Source organism: Mytilus trossulus, chromosome 10 (assembly GCF_036588685.1).
Source record: "Mytilus trossulus isolate FHL-02 chromosome 10, PNRI_Mtr1.1.1.hap1, whole genome shotgun sequence".
Lineage (NCBI taxonomy): Eukaryota > Metazoa > Mollusca > Bivalvia > Mytilida > Mytilidae > Mytilus > Mytilus trossulus.
Window position 1 is genome coordinate 25,927,553 of NC_086382.1, and position 21,468 is coordinate 25,949,020.

The 21,468-nt window shown below is 32.1% G+C and overlaps 1 protein-coding gene across 1 annotated transcript; it reads right to left on the reverse strand.

Annotated features, from left to right (window-relative positions):
* Positions 1-11,838: 11,838 nt before the first annotated feature.
* LOC134687109 (BLOC-1-related complex subunit 5-like) lies at positions 11,839-21,403 on the reverse strand. The gene is made up of 4 exons (XM_063547108.1): positions 21,268-21,403; positions 14,619-14,756; positions 13,254-13,591; positions 11,839-12,145 (listed from the first exon to the last, which is right to left on the reverse strand). Exons 2-4 carry the CDS (start codon positions 14,734-14,736, stop codon positions 11,915-11,917), a joined length of 687 nt encoding a protein of 228 aa, XP_063403178.1. The 5' UTR covers positions 14,737-14,756; positions 21,268-21,403; the 3' UTR covers positions 11,839-11,914.
* Positions 21,404-21,468: the final 65 nt, after the last annotated feature.

The window sequence follows — 21,468 nt, forward strand, 5'->3', positions numbered from 1 at the left end:
GTGACTGGTAAAAAAGTTGTTTATCCCATTCTTTAACCAATGCATCTATATATAATAAACTTAGTCTTCTGTGCACGAGTTTATAATTTTTTACGCAAAGATGTTGTATAATCGATCATTTTGTTTCTCTCTGTCTGTTATGATTGAACAAATATGGCAGCTCATTATTTGCCGTGTTTTGAACCCGAAGTTTACAGATTGTCATCTTATAGTTAACAATCGACAAATAAGCATGAATATTGAGCACGTGTATAACATATACAATTAGATGATAGTTTATTTTAATGAAAGATCCACATGTATTACGATCACCGGAGTTTTACGAGAAGGATCACGCTAAGGACACTTGCTTATACGGAAAATATGACGGTGAATTGCTTCCTCAAAGCAAGCAAGTAAAATGAAGTAAACTTCTTCTAAATGTGGACAAAGGAACGAATTTTCTTCAAAAAAATATATGTACATAAGTTTTATAATGAAAACTATCCAGTTCGATTTTCAAAATCATATGCATCATTTTTTTTTAATTAGAGGTTTCATATGACTTTAAGCGATCTTTAAAAAAAGGCCTGTAATTGGATAAGCAAAGTTTTCTAAACTTCCCCCGTCGGAAATCTAATCGTAGAAAACTATGTAGTGGTGTTAAAAGACGTAGTTTTATTATCGTATCAATAATATATATTGTCTATCTTTATTTTCTTATTTTTAAACGTTTTCGGATTTTTCTCAGTTGAAATATCTGTTGATTAATCCCCGTTTTTACAAATAGTTTACAAATATGTACATGTAAGAAGTGACATTGTGTTATGTAGTTGATAACACCAGCAAATTTAGCAATTTCCTTTAATTAAAAAGTATATTTGCAATCGATAAGTAAATGTTATATTTATGTACAATGTAGGTAAGTATTAATGTACCGTTCTCTTGTGGGAAATAACATATTAAGTGATCTTTAAAAAAAGCCTGTAATTGGATAAGCAATAGTTTTTTTTTAACTTCCACCATCTGAAATCTAATCGTAGAAAACTGAGGTTTTTTTTCTTAATTTATTTCTGTATTCTTTAGAATAGTTAGTTGCATATTTATTGCAGTGGTATTGCAACAGTCAGAAAATAGCTGATACATTTTTTTCTCAGCAAGTTTTTTTTATCAAAGCATCGTCCTGACAAACAATTTAAATGATTAAAAAACAGCAGGTCGATGTACGTCAAAACAATCACAAAACAAAAAAAGAAGAACACATACCATAGCTAATATCAACAAAATTATGTATAAATATATTAATAAATTACAAAGACAAAGTAACATAATAACAAGAAATTTAGATATTAAAAAAGGACAATCATATGTATCTACACTTTAAGACCATCATGTTTTATTTGTGAAGTTGATACGGAATATTTAGATTGCTAATATTTTAAAGTTCAATGTCTGCTATTGCGTAAATTGTTTGAGGATTTTTTCTCTTTTTCCAGACTTTGGAAAATAAGGAGATGGGGTAAAGGTGCCAATGCGACAATTATCCTCGAGTATAGAGGATGTTAGCAAATACGTGGTTACAGATTTTGTAAACTATAAGTTATTGCATTAAGAGACGATTTTAGAAAATGATCATTAAACATTAAAACTGAATATAAAATGTATTCCTGTGAAAATACTGGTATTTGAAAATCTATATGTACATATTGTATTGGTATGCCTTGCATTAAGATCATTAAAAATGCTAATATGACTGAGACTATTAATTAATCCTTTATATTATAGACAGTTTTGTCTTTGAACTAACATGTATTTCAATAAATGTTGTCTTTCAAGTAATTTTTTTTCTTTATTTATTTCTCATAGAATTCGCCTTTTGATGATTATTTTGTGGCTAAGAACTCCATTCTATATGAATTATTGGATTTTGGCTGTGTTGTTTGGTGTTTATCAACTCACTAATGGCACATACAGTAGACGGTATAGTACCGTGGTTGTGGGATATATTTTCGCCATTGGATTGGCAGTTACATAACGAGTTGTTGTTGCAACGATGATATTCAGGACTGACTAAGGCACTGGTGGTAGTAGACAATACATTTCATACAATTTACTTTCCACAAAATTAGCCACATGAACAACTTTATTCCGTACACACACATATGGACTATTTCACAACCGGTATAATAAAATGGTCCCTAGTATCTCAACTTCGCGCTAAATAATTGAGTCTTCTTCCCTTTCTATGACGACAACTTCCGGTGTTTTTCTGATAGAAGTATTCGCCCTTCTTTTCCGCAAAATTTCAATTACATATTTGAAAAATGATCTACAACATATTTTTGCATTTGAAACAGTCTCCCCTTGACAACAGTTTCCGTTCTTTTTTAAATTTTGTAACAGCTGATTGAAATCATCGTCAAGTTGTTCTCCCTGAAAAATCGTATATAATGTATTTCTCCAGGAAGCTTGTAGTTTGTGTGCGTATGGATATATATATATATATAGAATAATACATGGCAAAATCCGTATCGCATTCTGTGTCACCACGAGAAATCAAATATATGTCCCGAGGGCCGAACGGATTTTGCTATGTTTTATTCTGTTTATCATATATTTAAATAGAATCAGATTCATGGGATATCCATTCTTTTTCAAATCGCCCGAAATCATAAGCTAGAAAAGAAATGTCGATTCCACAACTTCAACAAGTGTATAACTATATTTCTCCACTCGAGACAGTTAAATTTAATATTCAAAAGGTGAGGCTTGCCGAGCTTTTTAAATACTTAAAATTTTACTTTTGAGAGTGGAGAAATATCGTAAAACACGAGTTACAGTGGTGGAAACTGTTTCTATATTGATGTTTATCCTTCCTTTTCAAAGATTTGAGGAAAGTTGTGTACTTTTGATGTGACGTCATCAGGCATGGTCGACTTTTTTCATGACGTCACAATAGGAAAATTCAGACGAAAACAAGTAATTTCAACGTCACAAGAAAATTTCATTCAATTATCTGCCGAGTACAGATTTTTCACTAGTGAGGAGAAATATAACTTTCACATCGGTCAGGAAATGAAAAAATAGCACTAAAATTAGAGAACATGATTTTTCTGTATTTTTTTAGCTGACTTGTTTTTAAAAGACTTCCTTATTTCCTTAATATCCACATTGTAATTTCTCCTATAAACTTTATTTATTTCTCCATTTACGTTTAAGACCGTGCATCAAAATGCATCCACTAATGATACTGTCCTATTATTTCAGCTATAAATATCGTAAGATGTAGAAATAATTTAGCTTTTATTGTTGATTTGGCGATTATATTATTCATGATCATTTTAATTTTCTGACTAAGTGAACAGCAAGAAAAATATTTCTTCAAAAGTAACTATCTATTTAATACAAAATTAAAATCGTAAATATTTGCATTTGTGTTTAATCTATTAGGTAACGGAAACACACTTCACGAAAATTATGACCAAATAAACAATAAAACTGCAGATATTTCTACATCTTATTGTGTCTTTTTTATATAAAAATCGCTCGTAAAGGTACTTGGAAATAACTTTTGGAAAAAAAATCTATTCAAGTTGACACAAAAAGACATTTTGTTATTGGGAACTCATTTATTTCCTTAGCCAGGAAATGCAGCAACTGGGCGTAATAGATCAAACGTTGACGTCGTTCGAGCTATGACGTCACGCCAGGTATGTGATACGAGTTTCGCTATGCGATACGGGGTAGGTGATACAGGGTAGGTGATACAGATTGGAAAAATGAACCTTCATTTTTATACATAATTGCTGTATTTTGTATTAAAAATATGATAAATAAACATAATACAATTTCTAAATGTAAAGTTTCATTGTGAAACAAACATGTTACAATGGAGATTCCAGACATATTAATTGTTTCCAACTTTCTTATGAAAAAATCAAGCTTCTGTTCCTAATGAGCTTATTTCTATGAAAAGCTGTCAGATGCCTGAATAGTTTTTTTTCATTGTCCATTTAGAAACTCCATCTTGTATTGTCATGATTTCCTTAGAAAAAAACAATACAAGAAGGAGCTCGTATGTGCGCGTAAACTTTTACTGACCCCAAAGCGTTCATTATGGAGAAGCAATTATTTTTCTCTCGAATCACACAAACAAAGAATGGTTCGAAGGCATAAACATATTATGATTGATCAATTGAAAATATCTTTTATATTTATATAAATAACAATAATTATTTTTCAAACCACGCTTATGTTTTTATTATAAATATAAGGATTGTATATAACTTTTAACGATACATGATCTGCTGTCTAATAATAAGAAAATAAACTTTTAGCAAAAGGATAAGACAGAAGATACCTAAGGGATAATTGAAATTTATAAGTTTGAGAAAAGAGAGACGAAAGATACCAGAGGGACAGTCAAACTAATAAATCGACAATAAACTAACAACCCCATGGCTAAAAGAAAAAGAAAAACAAACAAACAATAGTACACATGACCCAACATAGAAAACTAAAGAATAAGCAACTGGAACCCCACCAAAAAACTAAGGGTGATCACAGGTGCTCCCGAAGGGTATGCAAATCTTGAGAAGACCCGACAAAACAAGGCAAACACAAATAAATGTTAAAAATAGACAAACAACGTTAATCACCCGCCCCCTCCACAGGTGGAAATCGTTGTGTTTGTCCTTGCACAAAAGTCTCATTTGTTGAAGACGTTATTGGAGAAAAGAGTTTTATATTTTCCTACGTTATTACCATAATTATAGCCTTGGCAACTTATTCCTAAACATTTTTTTCTGTTTTTATGACAAACGACAAACAGTGGGGTCAAACAACAAGAGCAAACTTTGTACATTTTTTGTTTATCTGCAATTTTCCCTCCAAAAGATTGAATATAAAATAAATTAGATTTAATGCCGTCTTTAAACTCTTCCAAGCAAAATGCCTATTTTAAGCTTGTCTTTAATATATGTAAATCAAATTAGATTGTATGCCGTCTTCAAACTCAGCCAGACAAACTGCCTATTTTGAGCTACAGTGTAGACTTTAATATTTGTAGTCTTGATTTATCATGCAACCTTGTTAATACATGATTATAGTGTTATCTTGTTATGCTATCTTCATGTCCAATTACGGAAACAAAATGGTTCTTTATTTTCAAGAGCTGGTATAGGGAGAATCTTCAAAAAATATTCTTTTCAATTTCCGGACTTACTGAGAATTGATGTTTACAAAACATTCAATGGTCCGATAAAAGACGCTTTCCTTTGCTACCGTAAGGCTTTTTAACCAGTGTTCAGACAATTTATTTGCACTTTATTAGTTGTTTTTTTTTACATTCTTTTATTTTTGTTTAGACATATTTTATTGTCTGACAAAAAATAGGATTGGAAACCAGTCAATGTCAACTTAAAATAGTCTACTCGATATAAATAAAATATACAAAATTTGAACATAACAGTAACTATATAATATTAAACATTTTTAAGGAAATATATACAATGAATATAAAACATGTTTGAACAGTAACAGTTGTATTCGAGTTCATTTTAAGATACTGCAATATTAATTATAGAATCTTTTTGTATGACGTATATTACAATGTTTCTGAAAAGTATTGTCTTTTGTTAAAAACTAATTTCGTTTGTTTCAACATAAAAGTATATTTTGTGTCCTGTGTATACAGTAAAACCATGGTACCAGTGTTATATAGCCATTCTCCCCCCATGCCAGTTTTTCCCCCGGGGAAAGACTGGAATGAGCCAATATTTCCCCTGTGGAAATTTTGGATCATTGCCATTCTTCCCCCGCGGAAATTTGACAAAACGTATACATATAGTCACTTTTTCCCCATGCCAATCTTTCCCCCTATATTATAGATATCACATATGTACACGTCTGAAAATTAAACCGAACTGTGTTAGAAATAGGTTTATAGATACAATTTTTTAGTTCTTTTACATTAACACAAGTACTGTCTACAGGTTTATCAGTCTGTCTATATTCAACTAATCTGTCTTTCTTTGTGTTCCCTAGTCTTTCTTCATTCTCAACTGCATGTCTGTCTATATGTCGACACGTCTGTCTACATATTCACCCGTCTGTTTACATATTTACCAGTCTGTCTTCATATTCACCCGTCTGTTCACATGTTTACCAGTCTGTCTACATATTCACCCGTCTGTTCACATGTTTACCAGTCTGTCTATGCCCACTAGTCCGTCTATATTTTCACTAGCTTTGAAATAGCTTTCAGTAACTACGAGTACTTTTATTCGGTGCTTTGTTTCTATTGTTTTTGTGTAAGTGATTATTGTTCAACGTATCAACATTTTTACTGAGTGAAGCCAATTGCAACTGATACTTTTCCTTGCGAAGTGTTGTCCTAGTTTGAGTTCATTGGGGAGGGTTGAGTTTATGGTCCCACATTGTTTATGTACCAATGACCATTCCAAAGCCAGGAACATGTGCTCTAAAGTTTACTTATTATTGCTTTACATATAAACAAAATGGTATATTTTACGTCTCAAACATTTTGTTTATTCTTTCAATTTTACTAATCCAAGGATGTGGACATTCTATGATCTAAACATCATAATAATTGGTTAAAGCTCTTCTATATAATTATGTTTTTCTTTGTCAAAAGATAAACAGCGGGATAAAAAGGCTAGAGCAAACTTTAAAAAAAATAAACTATGGATAACTGCAGTAATCCCTCTAAAAGATTAAAAAATGAAATAAAATTTGATTTATTGCCGACTCCAGATATACTCATACATTTCAGGTAAAATATTCTAAATATTTTCAATTGATTTGCAGGTAAATTTCAATCTTTCATTTATCAAATCACAATCAATGTAAGTTTTTAATAACCCTTTAATTCGGTAACAATGTTGTCTGTATGTTTGACGTTTTGTAAATTTACAACCCGGGGAACTAGTGGTAAATTTAGTGTGCATTTCTTTCTAACCAAAATTTTGTAAACGTTATGTGGCGTTTGGAATTGTTTTCTAAACGCTACAAAAGTAGAAACAAATACATCGTTTAAAACGTCTTTACTGGCCCTTTTTAACTTTCAATAATGCATGCACATGTTGTTATTAAACAAACTTATTACAAACGTATAAACAAATACATCATTTAGGCAGGTTGAATTTAGACACAAATGTAGCGTCTGTACTAATAATCGATGAACAAAAAACTATAGACGCATTTTTAGCGAGTGCATAGGTTGTCAAAGTTTATGTAAACTTTGCATGGGTATGTTAGACAGAAATGATCAAAACATGTGGGCGCCTAGCCGTTTGCATAATATCTGTCACAAAGAAATGCACTCTTGAATACTAGTAAATAAGAAATGAATAGTTTGTACTGTCAATGTTCTATTGTTGTATCCAAACTAAATCAATGCAATAACATAAAACAAAGCTACATATGGAAGTCCATAAAACAATAACAATGACAGTCTGCTAGAATTCCTTAACTGTAGCAATACGGGGTCCGTATTATGACGTTCTAAAATCCTCCCTCCTACATGTCTCTTTTTATATAAAGTGTTGCTCTAATTAATATAAATTTGACAACTGATCATAAGTCTAAATTAAGTTGTGTGTTCTTTAGTTTTCTATGTTGTTTCATGTGTACTATTGTTTTTCTGTTTGTCTTTCTCATTTTTAGCCATGGCGTTGTCAGTTTGTTTTAGATTTATGAGTTTGACTCTCCCTTTGGTATCTTTCGTCCCTCTTATAGACTAATCACAAGTACTACTTTAAATACTGAGTACGCTATATTTAATTAAACTCAACATAGAAACCGTGCGTTTCATTTACAAAAGACTCATCAGTGACGCTCGAATAAAAAGGCCAAATGAGTACAACGTTGAAGATAGTTTTCTAAAAGAAGACATTTGTATATATTTATCATAGGATCCTTTGTTGGCAGTCATCTTGGTTGATGAATCTGCTACAAAGTTACAACACTAGGTCATCACCTCATAAGCAACAGTTCTGCTATGTTTGGTTTCATTTAATTCAGTGGTTCTGTTAAAGAAGACATTCGTACGATTGTCCATAAGGTCCTGTGCTAAATGAAGTCCCCCACTGGCGGTGTCCTGGATGATGGATTGTCTTTAAAGTAACAACACTTGGTCAGCACTGCTTTCGAAAATTCATGCTTGTATGTTTGGTTTCATTCCATTCAGTGGTTCTCTAAAGAAATGTATATATATTTGCCATAGGGTCCTATGTTAAACTAAGTCCCCACTGGCGGCCATCTTGGATGATTGATCGCCTACAAAATTACAAAATTTGGTCAGCACCTAAGAAGAAACATTCGTATCATGTTTGGTAGGTCATTTGTTAAACTAGATTCCCTTTTTGCGTCCATCTTGATTGATGGATTTGCTACAAAGTAACAACTCTTGGCCACAACTTATAAAGAACAGTCATGTCATGTTTGGTTTCATTCAATTTAGTGGTTAGGTAAAAGGTGACATTTGTATGCATTGTTCATAAGGTCTAATGTTAAATGAAGTCTCCCCACTGATAGTCATCGTGGATGATTGATCGCCTACAAAGTTACAACACTTGGTCAGTACCCCCAAAGAAACATTCGTACCATGTTTGGTATCAATCCATAATGCTTTTCTAGAAGAGGACATTTGTATGTATTCCCAGTAGGGTCCTATGTTAAGGCAGCAACCATTTGATTTTCTGGGGGGCTATGGATTTTTTTCCAGACAAACTTTTTTTTACGAAATTCATTGTTGGCGACCATCTGGGATGATGGCTGTGCTTCAAAGTAGCAAAACGTGATCAGCACCTCGTAAGAAATATACATACCATGTTTGGTTTCATTCCATTCAGTGGCTCTCTAATAGAAGACATTTTTAAGTATTTCTGCAGGGTCATATGTTAAACTAGGTCCCCTCGAGTTGCTGTCTTGGATGATTGAACGCTTCAAAGTAACAACACCTGGACAGCACCTCATAAAGAACGTTCGTGCCATGTTTGATAACATTCCAGTCAGTGGTTCTCTAAAAGGACATTTGAATGTATTGTTCATGGAGTCCTTAGTTAAACAACGTCCCCTGCTTGTGGCCATCTTGGATGATGGATGGACTTCAAAGTAACAAAACTTCGTCAGCACCTCATAAGGATTCTTTTTATGTTTGGTTTAATTCCATTCAGTGGTTCTCTAAAAGAAGACATGTGTCCAATAGGTTCCTATTTAAGAAAAAAAATCTCCGTTGGCAGCCATCTAGGAAGATTGATAAGCTTCAAATTAACAGCACCTAATGAGGAACATTCATGCCATGTTTGGTTTAATTCTATTCAGTGGTTGTCTTGAAGAAGTTCGAAATGTAAAAAGTTTAGAACGAAAACTGACAACAGACACGAAGTGAAGGAATAGCATTTAAAAAATAATCTCAACTCAAAATTCTAATGGAGTTTGCAACAATAACTACTCATTAAAATTCATCATAAAATATTAAAATATAAAAAATATAGAAAATATTAAAATATAAAATATAAAATGACATTCATATACATGTCTCTTGTTTTTATAAAGATAAGACCTTTGGTTTTCCCGTTTGAATCGTTTTACACTTGTAATTTTGGGGCCCTTTATAGCTTATTGTTCGGTGTGAGCCAAGGCTCCATGTTGAAGGCCGTACCTTGACCTATAGTTGTTTACTTTTATAAATTGTTATTTGGATGGAGAGTTGTCTCATTGGCACTCATACCTATACCTATGGTTAATATAAATAGTAACTTCTGAAAATAAATTTACAGTTAATGATCTCAAGACAATAATTATTTTCTAGAAACAGTTTAAAAAATTTCATACTTGAACTAGCCAAAAAAATAGCAAAGAGTACCAACATAAAGAAACAACGCTAAAGATATTGTCCATTAACCAGGAAACCCTTGTTTTCCCCCTTTTTTGCTTCTAATTCATAAACAGATTGAGTCAAAACTTCACAAATACAATCCTAACCATCCTTTACTGGTGTAGAAACTTGTGATACAAATTCAGGCAATTATATTCACTGTTCCACAAGTTATTGTCTGGACACTAGAAAACGGCTTATTTGGGCCCCTTTTATACACCTTATTCCCAAACCAAACGGACCATAACCCTAAACTCAATCCAAACCTTCCTTTTTGTAGTTTTAAACTTTATGTTTAAATTTCAAAGATTTATATTTACTAATACTTAACTTATGGGCAAATTTCCAATAATCCTGAAATTATTGGCAAATTTCCAATTATACTTTTAAAAGTCATTGGCAAATTTCCAATGAAGATTATTATACTCAGTCTGAAGGTACATTTTTGGCAAATTTCCAATGGAGTTTATTAATACTGAAGTTATATATATTGGCAAATTTCAAATACACATATTTAAAAGTAGTGTGAAGTAGTTCAAATATAATCTTTGGATTACCTCCCTTACACTGCTTTCAATTGTCTTAACTGTCCTTTAACCAGAAAAAAAAACACCTTGTTTTCCCCTTTTTTGCCCCTAACTCATAAATAGTTTGAGCCATAACCCCCCAAAGTTAGTCCTTACCATCCCTTAGTAATATGAAACCTTGTGGTATAGTTTCAGAAAGATTCATACACTTTTACACAAGTTATTGTCTTGAAACTACAAAAATACTTGTTTTGACCCATTTTTGGCCCTTTATTCCTTGACTGTTTGCCCATTAACAAAAAGTAAATCCCTACCTTCTACTTATAATATTTAACATTGTGATACAATTTCAGAGCAATTGAAATACTTATATTCAACTTATTCTCCTGAAACTAGATAAATGCTTGTTTTAACCCCTTTGGGCCCCTTACTCCTAAAACTTAGGGACCATAACCCCAAAATCAATCCCAAGCTTCCTTTTGTGGTTATAGACATTGTGTTAAAATTTTATTTATTTCTATTTACTTATACTAACGCTATTATCAGGAGATCATCTGTCTTCGAGGACAACAAGGACAAGGACGACAACGACGACTACATGATACCAATATAAGACCACAAAAATTTTGCGATCATTTAATAAGTTTACATATCTATAGTCTATTTAAGTAGTTCAAAAAAGGAGTTATCAGGAAGCAATATTCTAAAATCAGTAACCCAGAAAATGACAAATAAACTAGTTTTATTGCACAATAGACAAATACATATCACAGTTACAAATGAAAGGATTACAGACATTATAACATCTCATGTATGTAGTTGTTTCAGAACCGAGTCTTAGGCAAAATGAAATCATTCTTTTTTAATTGGCATAATAACAGAAGAATATACTGTAAATTCAGAAATTATTGCATGCATTTATTTTTGCGATTTTGTCATTTTACACTCACTTCTTTTTGGAGAAGACGTTACTAAGTTGGAAAACTTGTGTCTAATCCATTTGTCTCTTTTTAGAACAATAAAATATGTTTAAACTAAACTCAAATGCGATTTTAATTTTTACGATTTTGAGAAAAGTCATGCTTCAATCAGTTAAAATGTTACAAAATGCAAGTTTTAGTTTTAATTATTGCGTTTGCAACTCAGTCGCATTATTCGAATAATAAAAACCTCGCAATCATTTCTGAATTTACAGTAAGGTAGTCATATTGAAAAATGTCAAAATTAATAAAATGTACCTTTCGGAACTAACCTTATTACCATTTAATTCAAATTAATAATAATCAGGTCCTCAGGAAAATTACCTTTGAACTTATATAGAAAATCATAATAGTTAGAATGAATATGATTTCTCAGTATTAATCATTATTCCTAGTAGGCTGTAGAATATTTTAATAACCAAAGTCTGGTTATGATATATAGAGAACACCTTTTTAAAGAACAACCAATAGTATACTAATCAACCTCTTTGAAGAGTATACAAATATTAATCCAGTATAATAACCAGTCACTTGGGACTAGCATGGGTAGACTTAAAATCAAATGGTTCCAGTCTATCATCAGGGGGTAGTAACTGATTTAAACTTTCCATTTTAGGGATGATATTGTCCATGGAACTTTTGATTTTATTTAGAGTAGTCACTGTCTCTGAAACTCGTTGGAACTGTTCAGCATATTTATGATATTTCTTCTGTTTATCTTGCATCAAATTGTGAAGCATTTGCATTGCACAGTCAATCTAAAATAGAAATGAATTCTATAATTAAATGGCACAATGATACCATTACAACTTTAAAAAATAAATCAATGTCATATTGGAAACATAAAAAAAAAAAAGGTTTTGAGAGGAAAACTCAACATAACCAGGAGTTTGCATTGCTCATCTTGTATTTATCACATATTTGTGTGATATATTCTATGGACAAAGATTTCTATCAGTTTTAACATGCTTAAAGAGAAGTATTTAGTGTAGATGCATGATTTTTTTATTAGTTGTAAGTGGCTTTGAACTAGCTGTCAGAAACTGTGAGTACTCTCTGATCTGTACTTTTTGTTGTTGGGATATATAAGTACCCTGCCACGTCCACTCTTTGTAGTATTTCTATTTGTATCTATCTAATGTGTTAAGAGTTTTTAAACTGATTTTTATAGTTATGTTGTATTGTTACACCACTGTCCCAGGTTAGGCATGTGTTAGGGGAGAGTTGGGATGTTGCTAACATGTTTAACCCCGCCACATTCTGTATGTATGTCCCTGTCCCAAGTCAGGAGCCTGTAATTCAGTGTTTGTCCTTTGTTGATGTGTTACATATTTGTTTTTCATACATTTTTTGTACATAAATTAGGCTGCTAGTTTTCTCATTTGAACTGTTACATTTGTCATTTCGGGGTCATTTATAGCTGACTACACAGTATGGGTTTTGCTTATTGTTAAAGGCAATACGGTGACCTATAGTTATCAATATTGTGTCATTTAGTCTCTTGTGGGTAGTTGTTTCATTGGCAATCATACCACATCTTCTTTTTTATATTGTGCTGTTTAAAATTGAAAAATCCACCAAGTACTGCATACAAATAATGAGTGAGAATAATAAAAATGTGAACTATAATGAATGTGATTCCATCCAACTTTCAAACAATACATACAATAAAATAAACATAGAAAACACCACAAATATGACTTACTCACAGCATGCATTAATTAATCTTGCAATTTTGTCCTTTGTTCATAAATCGCCATAATTAATCACACATTTTTGTTCATAGAATATAGATTGAAAAAATTCTCCACTTTACAGTACTTAAGCCTCTACAACAACCATTTTACATTACAACAAGTCACTAACCTCTTTAATCCTAACACATAAAGCATTCTGGTCAAATGCTACTGCTTCTGATAAATGTTTTAAATGTTCCTGATAGCGTAGACAAAGATCTAGTAACTTCTGGTGGTCCATTTTATCTAGCAAATCTCCGTCTCTAGAACTTACTGGTATATTGAGTGAACCCCTCATTATTGGATAGAAAACTGGAATCGTGCTTAATTTTGTCAGTTCTGGATCAGGGTCCTTGACGTACTGATTTCCATCTTTGACAACAATAATATCATGTTTTGGATTTTTTTGTTCTTTTTCTTCCTTTGGTTTGTTTTTGTTTGGTATTCGTGGTGACTGTCTGGGTGAATCTGTTGAAAATTAAAAAAAGTTAAACATATACAAAATATCCCTGAACTTTGTATTTTGAATACATTTGTATTAAGGATGTACTGAGGTGAGGTTTAGATATTTATGTCAGATATTTGGATTCCTTGGTTTTTTTGCTATGATACAGGGTAAATATTTTCCCCACAACACCCATTATTCTTTTCATATAAAAGATTTCAATTTCCCATAAAAGGTCCTTTACCAAAATTTAAGCAGATTCTTGACTTCTTTTCCTTTGATTTGAGACCATAATAATATCAATGCAAATTAAATATAAGGTAAAAGTCAAAGTCAAACTTTCCTGTAATCTTTTTGGAATTTATTATTTCCAAAAGGAGCTCGCTAACCTATCAATACTTTAAGCTTATTTTGTTCCTGAACTAATGGTGTTCTGATTTACCAAATCATTTCTATATTATAGATTTTTTTAATTTCACCAAAGGACATCCTTATAATGGACAGTGAACTGTCATGAGTCTCATTATAATGGACAGTGAACTGTCATTCATGTGTCTCATGACTGTTGAAAACAATTAAAGATTAATGAAAATCGAGAGATTTATGGTCTTTGGTGAATTCACTGACATTTAAGTTTTTGAAAGAAGTTAGGTAATAGTTTGTTTAGTTATCTTTATACTGTCCAATACATTTGGCAATTTCGGCAAGTTAGGTAATAGTTTGTTTAGTTATCTTTATTATGTCCAATACATTTGGCCATTTCGGTTGTTTCTTATGGTAAATATAACATGCTATTTTTAAAGTTTTCGCACCAAATTTGTACAATGTCATTGTTATTTCATTTGTTTATAAGAGGATATTCTTTAAAATATTGTTTTTGCTTGAATTTTACTTGAACATCATTGTATCATTACCACTTACATTATTGGATCAGAGCGTCACTGTTGAATCTTTTGTAGACAGAACGTGTGTCTGAAGTATATACTAAATTTAGTTCTGGTATCTATGATAAGTTTATTTATGTAATAATTAAAACATTTACATTCTAACCTCCATCTATAGGTTTACTAATAGAAAATGATGTATATGGTATTTCTTCATCTCGTTGTGACTTCAGGTTACTACCTGGGGCTCCTGCTGGAAGCTGAGTACTTTGGTCAGATCCCATATTTTATTAGACTAAAGAATCTGAAAATAACCAAAAAAATCATTTCTTATTCTCAATACAGTCAGAGACCCGTATTTGGTTTTTTATCCATGTAAACTCAGTGCAAAAGCCAGTAAAATAAAACATCCCTTAAAGAACCTGGCATGTTTTGAAAAACAGATTTTAGGAATCCTCTGGTTTTATCCATTTGAATGCCTTGAAAAAATTTGCCCAGTGACCCCCATTTTTCTATTTGTAAATCTTTTACATGTATGATGATAAACCATCTGTTAAAGTCTTATCAAATTTTAATTGTTTTTTAATAGTTTTTGAGAACTTAAATTGTCCATGATAGAGCTACCAAAAGTCAAGAGAGAATATTTTCAGCCAAAATTTTAATGGCTAATATCTTGAAAACAAGCACAGTGACCTATATATTTTTTTTGCTTTTTGGATTCCTTTATTAGTCCCTATCAATATAAACTAGTGATTTGAAAAGTTAATTACTTTAAGACCGAGAAGCGAGCTCCTTTAAAGAAAAAAAAGCTTGATTAAACAGTGCATCTTGTTTTCTTGATTATTTTGTTTTAGATCATTGCAATAAAAACACTTTGTGCTGACGTGAATTCATGAAAATTAAGCAGCAATTAATCATTCTCTTCACAAATATGGGTTCAATTACTTTTGAAAGTAATAAATTACATTCAGTTACAATTAAAAAATCTTCAATAACATTACATATTACATTTCACTATTTTTATCAATGACTAAACATGCTAAATGTAATTAATTACTTTCAAATAACATGTACTTGCATGACTTGGCAAATGTAATTAATTACTTCAAACACCATGATTACTTTTAAAATGAAAATTTATATAAAATATTGAAAACATGCATTTATTTTATGATACGTACATGTATATTAAGGTATCTTACATTGCTTTATAATAATAACAAATGAGATCTATCATATGCATGTCTACAGTGAGTGACTATTTTCAGATTCTATTATTCATCGACTTCAGAATCGAAAAAAATGTAAGCGATAACTGAGAAAATTATCGTTTTGAGTCATAAAAATCATTTTACTTTTAAACTGTTGCCTTCCCTTAATTGCTCTTGATCGATTTTAGGAAAATGGTAGGATAAATCATGAAGTAAATGCGATGCAACAGCGAAACAAGTTTGTTGATGCTAGGGGTATGAGCATACTCATCATGAGTGTCATGCAGTAATGTGATTATGACAATATTTTTTATAAAAAAGAGGCACCAACTTTTAAGTTATATGAAAATAACCGAAATTAGGTGAAAAAATTTCCGGATCTTTAATTCAGCCTGAGTATCAAAGACGAAAAAAGGGTGTTACAGGCAAAAAGTAAATAACATTCATAAATCTGAAGTGCACATAAAACATTGTCTATCAGGAATAGTTAGGACTGTCGCTAGATTTAATGTTTATTTAATGCTCAAAATGATAACAAACCATATTTGATATGATAGTCATCCTATTTTGATACATATTTTAAATAATTTGCCTTGTCTAATGGGTTTTTCGTCTCATTAAGAATGCATTGTGACGTCACAATTTCCATTGGAAAAGTATGCAAAGTACGAATTCATATAATATACGAAAATATATGATCTGACCATAATAGGTATCAGGGCTTTTCGCCCTAATAACATGTTCCCCCTCTGTCCATTTGCCCTGAGTTCGTTCGCCCATAGAGTCTATTCGCCCTACTAAAAAAATATTAATATTCCAGGGCTCCAGATAAGAATTCACAAATTGGGGGTTTTACCCACCAATTTTTTATGTAATTGGGTGATAAAGTTTTCTAATTGCATTATCAATTATCAATAATTGGGTTTCTTATGAATTAATTGGGTTACTGATCACACAAATATGCAGCTAATCTGGAGCTCTGAATATTCAGGGCATTGAAGTTGAGTATAAACTTAATCATATATTTCTATGGTATACATGGTATATATTCTTGAAATTTATGGAAACATGGAAATATTTTAAAGTTTACAGTTTGTTCAGGATCATGAATTATTATTGTTCAATGACAAAATAATTCGAATCACTGTCTTTCGATGGATTAATAATAAAAAACAAACATTTTGTTTTGATAGAATATTCAGCTTGAATTTAATAAAAAAAAAACAATGATGTACAAAATCATGAAACGGATTTACAAGTTCATTTATTATTCTACTCTGAAACTAGTCTCAGTTATACTTCAATGCATACATTTGTGATTGAATGAATACCATTATTTTGATAACAAATATCAATAAAGATAAATACATTGTATTCCAGTATTCTACTCTGCAAATCAAAGGGAAAACCATAAATTGAGTGCCGCAATTTAAATATTCTGTCGATTTTCAATAAACTTTTAAACATTTTGTTCAAATACTTTACATTCTTAAAATTAGGTGACTAGACAACAATTAGAAAAAAATAAAAATCAGGGCGAATGGACCCTGGGCAAAGAGGTATCAGGGCAAACAGGAACTAGGGCAAATGTGAATCAGGCAAATAGACCCAGATTCACCATTATAGGAAGCCCCCTACCCCATATTGATCTTGACCCTGTAAAAGAAAGGATTTGTATATTAAGATCTATACAAGTCCTTTGTTAGTCCAAATAATTATGACGTCTTGAAAGGCTATTATATTTTTTTTCTTTGACGCCTTACTTCGATGAAGTAAGGCGTCAAAGAAAAAGTCGAAGTAAGGCGTCAAAGAAAAAGTTGAAGTAAGGCGTCAAAGAAAAAGTCGAAGTAAGGCGTCAAAGAAAAAAATTATAATAGCCTTTCAAGACATCATAATACACCTTATCGCTATTTGTTTGCCATTACTGGATATCACACAGGTTCCCGTAAAATTTTGACGTCATAAAACAAAATATCTGACGCCACAATGGAAAAGTGATTGTTGTATGTGTCAAAAGGTCAAGCGGCCGTGTCAGCCAGCAGAGTAGGCTAATAGGGATAAGGTGTATTATTTGGACTAGTCCTTTGTTAAAATTTGAAAATTAAATTGTTGTGAGTACCATGAAATTGTTTATGTTAAATATTATTTAAAATGTAAATATGAACTATCATGATAAATTATAATACTACAATGAATAACTCCGACCCAGCAAGGATTTGTATAGTATAATTTTACTATACAAATCCTTAGACCCAGTAAGTAATACTATCCAGGTGTAATGATATTTTTTTCTTATTTTTTCTGTAGACTTAGCTTTCATTTTTTATAACCATGCATTGTCAAGCTTAATAACTCGTAATTGTTTGTCAGTTACTAAATGTACGATGATGTCCCATACTGAACCTTCTGACCTTGTTTGTTTACATTAAAACTTCAATGGTGTCAAAATCACGTGATGTCAATTCGTTATATCCAATCAAATCGCTCTACTGTCAATTAGGGGATTTTTCAGTCTACGGCAATAGACCACTTTCAAGTTCATCCGTCACCGGCAAAAACTCATCAATTATGCACGCCTTTATGACGTCATTTACCAGATAGAGGGGGTCGCCTGTATCCTTGCACTATTTACGTTCATCAAGCGTCTTAGTGATCATCTTTGTGCAGGATAAACTAGAAATAATGGTTGCTCTGTAGGTACTTACTGACAATTCCCTAATCATGCTAATGACAGCAGTGTTGATTGTCAATTTTGAGAATTGAATATGCCGAATAATTCGTACAATATAGAATTATAGTTTTCCAACCACTCGCTCAACATTGGAAGGGAAGTGACGACGCCCCTAAACGCACAAATGACGGTGATAAAGGCGCGTATAATTGACAAGTTTTTTTCCGGTGACGGATGAACTCGAAAGTGGTCTATAACGTTATTTCTTTGTGGGATATTGCTTCAAAATAGTTTGCAATAGTCATGATAGTTCTGGGTTTTATTCAACAGGAAAACTCTTTTTTTGCCATCTCTTTTGACATCAAGGGAATTGTGTATGAATATTTACCTAAAGTCATGATGGTCAGAATATCGCTCTTTTTATAATGAATAAAAAGAAAATTCTATGAAAAATAAATTGTTTTTTATTAACCAACTCTATATGCCTGTACAAAATTATGGCATTGACGTTGTTTTCTCATATAGTTTTCATTTCATTTTGGTTGGGGTTTTTTTCGCGGGAAAATAGCGAAAGACGTAAGGAGCATGTCATTTTTAAATTCCTAAAAATACGATTTGCTTGACCTGTATTGCCTGCCACAAGATTGATGACGCTGAATGGAATGTACACAAGGCAATGGAGGCAGGAAATGGGATTTTGTGAAGTTCTAGAATGTTTTTAAACATTCGGAAGTCGGGATTGAAACGGGCATTAGAAAATTGGCATTTTTTGGCAATAATTGGGAACAACAATGACAACTTACCTTCAGAAATATTTTTTTATTCAAAAGTGCAGAAAAAACGTATTTTGCCCTGTTTTTCTAGTGTAGTGACATTAATGCGGAGTTTCCCCGTGTGTTATGTTCAAACACAAATACCTAACGAACTGACAAGATGGACGATTTTAGACAGGTCAGGAATAACCACCAATTGGTGGATTATACCTCAATTGACGTATAATCCACCAATTGAGGTATAATGGTATAAACCAATTGGTGTATAATTGTTTGTTTTTCAAAACAAATTATTCTACTAAAATGGAGCATTGTTTTCTTAAAACCATATTATGGTATGAAAACTTGTCAAACATTCCTAGTTTAGTATAGTGACATAACATATTGCATTTAATCAATAATTGTATTTCCAGTTTCTTCTATTGTTATCTTGTCAATTCTTGATTGGCAAATTTACCTGTAATCACCTTTCAATGGACATCATTACTGTCTGCAGTCATGTGATCATGAGTAAAGTAAAGTAAAGTAAAGTAATCTTTATTTAAAGTCGGGTTGCATATATATACATAATAACAATGAACATGAGCTCTTAAGAGCTCTTTAACCGACTGAGTACAACTCAACAGGTGAATGGAGCTCTTTGTTAATACTTGACTTTCATGATAAAGAGTCAATCATGGTCAATAGTACAAATGTTTCAACAAAAGAATTGTTGTACTCATGCATTCTCAAGAGATGCAGCAGGCTTTGACTAAACTAAAACTTTTGGAGGACCCAATAAGGGCCATAAAATAGGTTGCAAGTTGCAAAATCATGCTCTTCTCTCACACTAGCATTTTATTTCCAAACTAGAGGCTCTAAAGAGCCTGTGTCGCTCACCTTGGTCTATGTGAATATTAAACAAAGGAAGCAGATTGAAAATTGACTACAAAGGTCAATAACTCCTACAGGGGTCAATTGACCATTTCGTTCATGTTGACTTATTTGTAGATCTTACTTTGCTGAACATTATTGCTGTTTACAGTTTACCTATATCTATAATAATATTCAATATAATAACCAAAAACAGCAAAATTTCCTTAAAATTACCGATTCAGGGGCCGCAACCCAAAAACAGGTTGTCAATTTCATCTGAAAATTTCAGGGCAGATAGATCTTGACCTGATTAACAATTTTACTTCATGTCAGATTTTCTCTAAATTATTTGGTTTATGAGTTATAAGCCAAAAACTGCATTTTACCCCTATGTTCTATTTTTAGCCGTGGCGGCCATCTTGGTTTGATGGCCAGGTCACCGGACACAATTTTTAAACTAGATACCCCACTGATGATTGTGGCCAAGTTTCAAATAATTTGGCCCAGCAGTTTCAGGGGAGAAGATTTTTCTAAAAGATAACTAAGATTTACGAAAACAGGTTAAAAATTGACTATAAAGGGCAATAACTCCTAAAGTGGTCAACTGATCATTTTGGTCATGTTGACTTTTTTGTAGATCTTACTTTGCTGAACATTTTTGCTTTTTACAGTTTATCTCTATCTAAAATAATATTCAAGATAATAACCAAAAACAACAAAATTTCCTTAAAATTACCAATTCAGGGGCAGCAACCTAACAACGGAATGTCAGATTCATCTGAAAATTTCAGGGCAGATAGATCTTTACCTGATTAACAATATTACCCCATGTCAGATTTGCCCTAAATGCTTTGGTTTTTGAGTTATAAGCCAAAAACTGCATTTTACCCCTATGTTCTATTTATAGCCATGGCGGCCATCTTGGTTAGTTGGCGGGGTCACCGGACACAATTTTTAAACTAGATACCCAAATGATGATTGTGGCCAAGTTTGGTTAAATTTGGCCTAGTAGTTTCAGAGGAGAAGATTTTTGTAAAAGTTAACGCCGGACGCAGGACGACGACGACGACGGACGACGACGACGGACGCCGGACGCCAAGTGATGAGAAAAGCTCACTTGGCCCTTCGGGCCAGGTGAGCTAAAAAATGCGTTATACGTCAATTGGTCTATACCAATATACCTCAATTGGTGGATTATACGTCAATTGAGGTATAATCCACCAATTGGTGGTTATTCCTGACCTGTTAGACTACGGTAGGATAATATAAGTATAATCATTGTTAAAGTTTAGTTTGATTCCTTACATCCAGGTGAATTGTAGACAATTATCCAATTACAATCTTGTCACATCTCTTTATTTGTATACCATTTAATGAAAGCAAAGGAAAATTGCTTATGATTGTTCATTTATCTACAGCTATTTTTTCTAACATGGTATAAAACATGGATAAAACCCGAGAATATATACCTTATCAGATTGTAAAGCTTGAGAGTACATTTAAAAG